This window comes from Alosa sapidissima, chromosome 20 (genome assembly GCF_018492685.1).
Source record: "Alosa sapidissima isolate fAloSap1 chromosome 20, fAloSap1.pri, whole genome shotgun sequence".
NCBI classification, from domain to species: Eukaryota; Metazoa; Chordata; class Actinopteri; order Clupeiformes; family Clupeidae; genus Alosa; species Alosa sapidissima.
Window position 1 is genome coordinate 18956495 of NC_055976.1, and position 2972 is coordinate 18959466.

Here is a 2972-nt window from a genome sequence, read left to right on the forward strand (position 1 = left end):
TGCCTTGTTTATCTACCATTAGCAAGACTTATGGGAAATGTAGTGTATCTAAATGTTCTTTCCTTAGCAGAACCAGATTCAGGTGCAGATTCAGGCTTAGCAGCACCAAACCCTGACAGCCCAGGAAATGATGCATTTAGCCTATCCTAATGGCCATCAGCAGTCATTTGTCTTTCCTCTGCTCTTGTTTTTCTGGAGAGGACACTTATGGAATATGTAGTTTTATTGTATGGCTGATACTACAACTGTAAACAAGGATTAGTCAGCAAATAAGAAAATGAACCATATGGCAGACCTGAGTTTTTATGGGCTTTTTATAGAGATATTAATGTTTGTATGTATATATATTTATGAGTATGTATAAGTATTTATACTTCTTTATATCCATTTGGCCATGCATATTATATGTATATACGTATACAGCATATACATAGGTTCAATATTGAACTACATTATTCCACCTTTCCCATACAGTCCACCTCCCCTATTATTTCTTAGTTCAGTTCAAGGTTTCATTGGCACAGTGTTGCAATAAATAAATGAGAATGAAAACGGCAAATCACTCTCCTTCTTTCCCTATCTCTCTCTCCCCCCCCCCTCTCTCTCTCTCTCTCTCTCTCTCTCTCTCTCTCTCTCTCTCTCTCACAGGAGCATTTAAGCCATGTGACCACCTGCTGGGCAGCTGGATGATTCGCCTGACGGTCTGGTTCATCTGCATTGTGGCTCTCCTCTTCAACAGCCTGGTCCTGGTGGTCACCTTCAGTCGTCGCGGCGACAGCGCCAGCATCAGCACCGGCAGCGGCAGCGTGAGCGTAGTCAGCCTGCCCGCGCGTCCCCTCTCGTCCGCCCGGCTGCTCGTGGGCCTACTGGCGGCCGCCAACCTGCTGACGGGCATGTACACGGCAGCGCTGGTGGGCACAGACGCCTGGGCGTGGGGCCAGTTCGCCCGCGTGGGCGTGTGGTGGGAGGGCAGTGCCGCGTGCGCCGCCCTGGGCGCGCTGGCCGTCTTCTCGGCCGAGTGGGCCGTGCTGCTGCTGGCGCTGGCGGCCGTGGAGCGGAGCCTGGCCGTGCGGGCGCTCCTGGGCAAGGAGGCGGGCGTGGGCGGAGGCGCCGGTCACCGCGGCGGCGTCTTGCGCGGGAGCGGAATGCGCCGGAGGTTCGGCTGGGCCGCGGCTCTCCTGGCCGCGCTGGCCGCTGGCGCGGGGCTGCTCACACTGCTGCCGGCCAGCAGCGGCGGCGACAGTGCCGGCGGAGAGGGCGCGACGTCACCGGCGTCCATGGCGGCGTCGCCGCTGTGCCTGCCGTTCTCGGGCGCGTCGGAGCGCGACGGCCGCTGGCTGGGCGTGGCGGTGGCCCTGACGCTGCTCAACGCGCTGGCGTACTTGCTGACCGCCGGCGTGTACACGCGGCTGTACTGCGGCCTGGGCCGCGCCCAGCTCGCCGACCCTGAGCAGGCGGCCGCCGTGCGCCACGTGGCCTGGCTCATCTTCACCAACTGCCTCTTCTTCTGCCCGGTGGCCGCCTTCTCCTTCAGCCCCCTGCTGGCGGCGACGGGCACTGCGGCCGGCGCGCCGGACATCGCCAAGTCGGTGCTGCTCATCTTCTTCCCGCTGCCCGCGTGCCTCAACCCCGTGCTCTACGCCTTCTTCAGTCCAGCCTTCCGGGAGGACTGGCTCCACCTGCGGGGCCGAGGCCGGAGCAGCGGCGTCACCACGGCGACCATGGGGGGATGCTGCGGGGCGGCCAGGGGAGGCTCCAAGTGGGTTTCCACGGCGACGGGAGGCGTGGGAGGCATGGTGGGGGGGCGTGACGTGCCAGGGCAGGCTGGAGGACAGGGTAGCAGAGGATGAGGACGACGAAGATGACGTGTCACAGACTGGCAGAGGTTACGCGTGCGGGTACCGGCAGCTGGGCATCGCACCGGCAGTGGCGTGCCAGAGATGCTGCCAGGTGGCGCTGCTGGCGAGGAACTCTTCGTCGTCCGCCTCGCCCTCCTCCTCCTCCTCCTCTTCCTCGTCTGGCTGCAGACACCTGGTCAAGTCGCACAGCTGCCCCGCCCTGGCTCCTGCCGGACATACCCACCACCACCATCACCACGCTCCTCACGGCCTGCCGGCGCGCCCCGAGGGCTTGTGGGAGAGCGGCACGCCGTCGGCGCAGTCGGAGTACGCAGACGAGGGCGACTCGCTGGTGTCGGACAGCTCCGAGCAGGTGCAGGCGTGCGGACGAGCCTGCTTCTGCCACAGCCGCGGACTGCCCCTCGTCCACTACTCTTACAACCAGCCCCGCGGCAAAGACTGAGCGCTCACACACACACACACACACACACACAGACACACACACACACACAAATGTTATAATTAGCCCCAAAGCAAACACTGAGCACACAGACACACACACACATACATACACACACACACACACACACACACACGCACATTACTCTTATAACCAGCATCAAAGCAAAGACTGATCACTCACGCATGCACACACACACACAAACACACAAACACACATAGCCACACATGCACATACCTGCATAATAAACTAAATACCGGTAATGACTGAATACATACACATCCAGTAAAGTACACACAGAATACACACCTCATGTAGCTAGTACCGAATAAATGACTGACCTCACATACATGCTTCACCTCACACACACACACACACACACCCACACACACTATCAGTCAGCTCAGGAAGCACTTTTTTCAGACATGAGTATGAGATATTGGCCTGTTATTTTCATTAAAAGGGAATTGGACAGTAAGACAAAGCCTTGCTGAGCTGGAAGTATCTGGCTAAACACACACACACACACACACACATACATACACACACACCTACACATGCGCACACACACACACCACTCACTGTTCTCCTAACCCAACGGTCGTGTGTGTGTGTAAGAGACTTGGACATGGACACACACACACACACACACACACACACACACACACACACAC

General features: G+C 58.0%; 1 protein-coding gene across 1 annotated transcript in view; it reads left to right on the plus strand.

Moving 5' to 3' along the window:
- The window catches only part of lgr4 (leucine-rich repeat containing G protein-coupled receptor 4), a 79387-nt gene extending 76830 nt beyond the window's left edge, over positions 1-2557 (plus strand). The window contains exons 18-19 of the mRNA XM_042074524.1: positions 649-1763; positions 1852-2557. Of these exons, the coding sequence (XP_041930458.1) occupies positions 649-1763; positions 1852-2301 (1565 nt within the window). The 3' untranslated portion in view covers positions 2302-2557. The remainder of the gene's footprint in view (positions 1-648; positions 1764-1851) is intronic.
- The last annotated feature ends 415 nt before the right edge of the window (positions 2558-2972 follow it).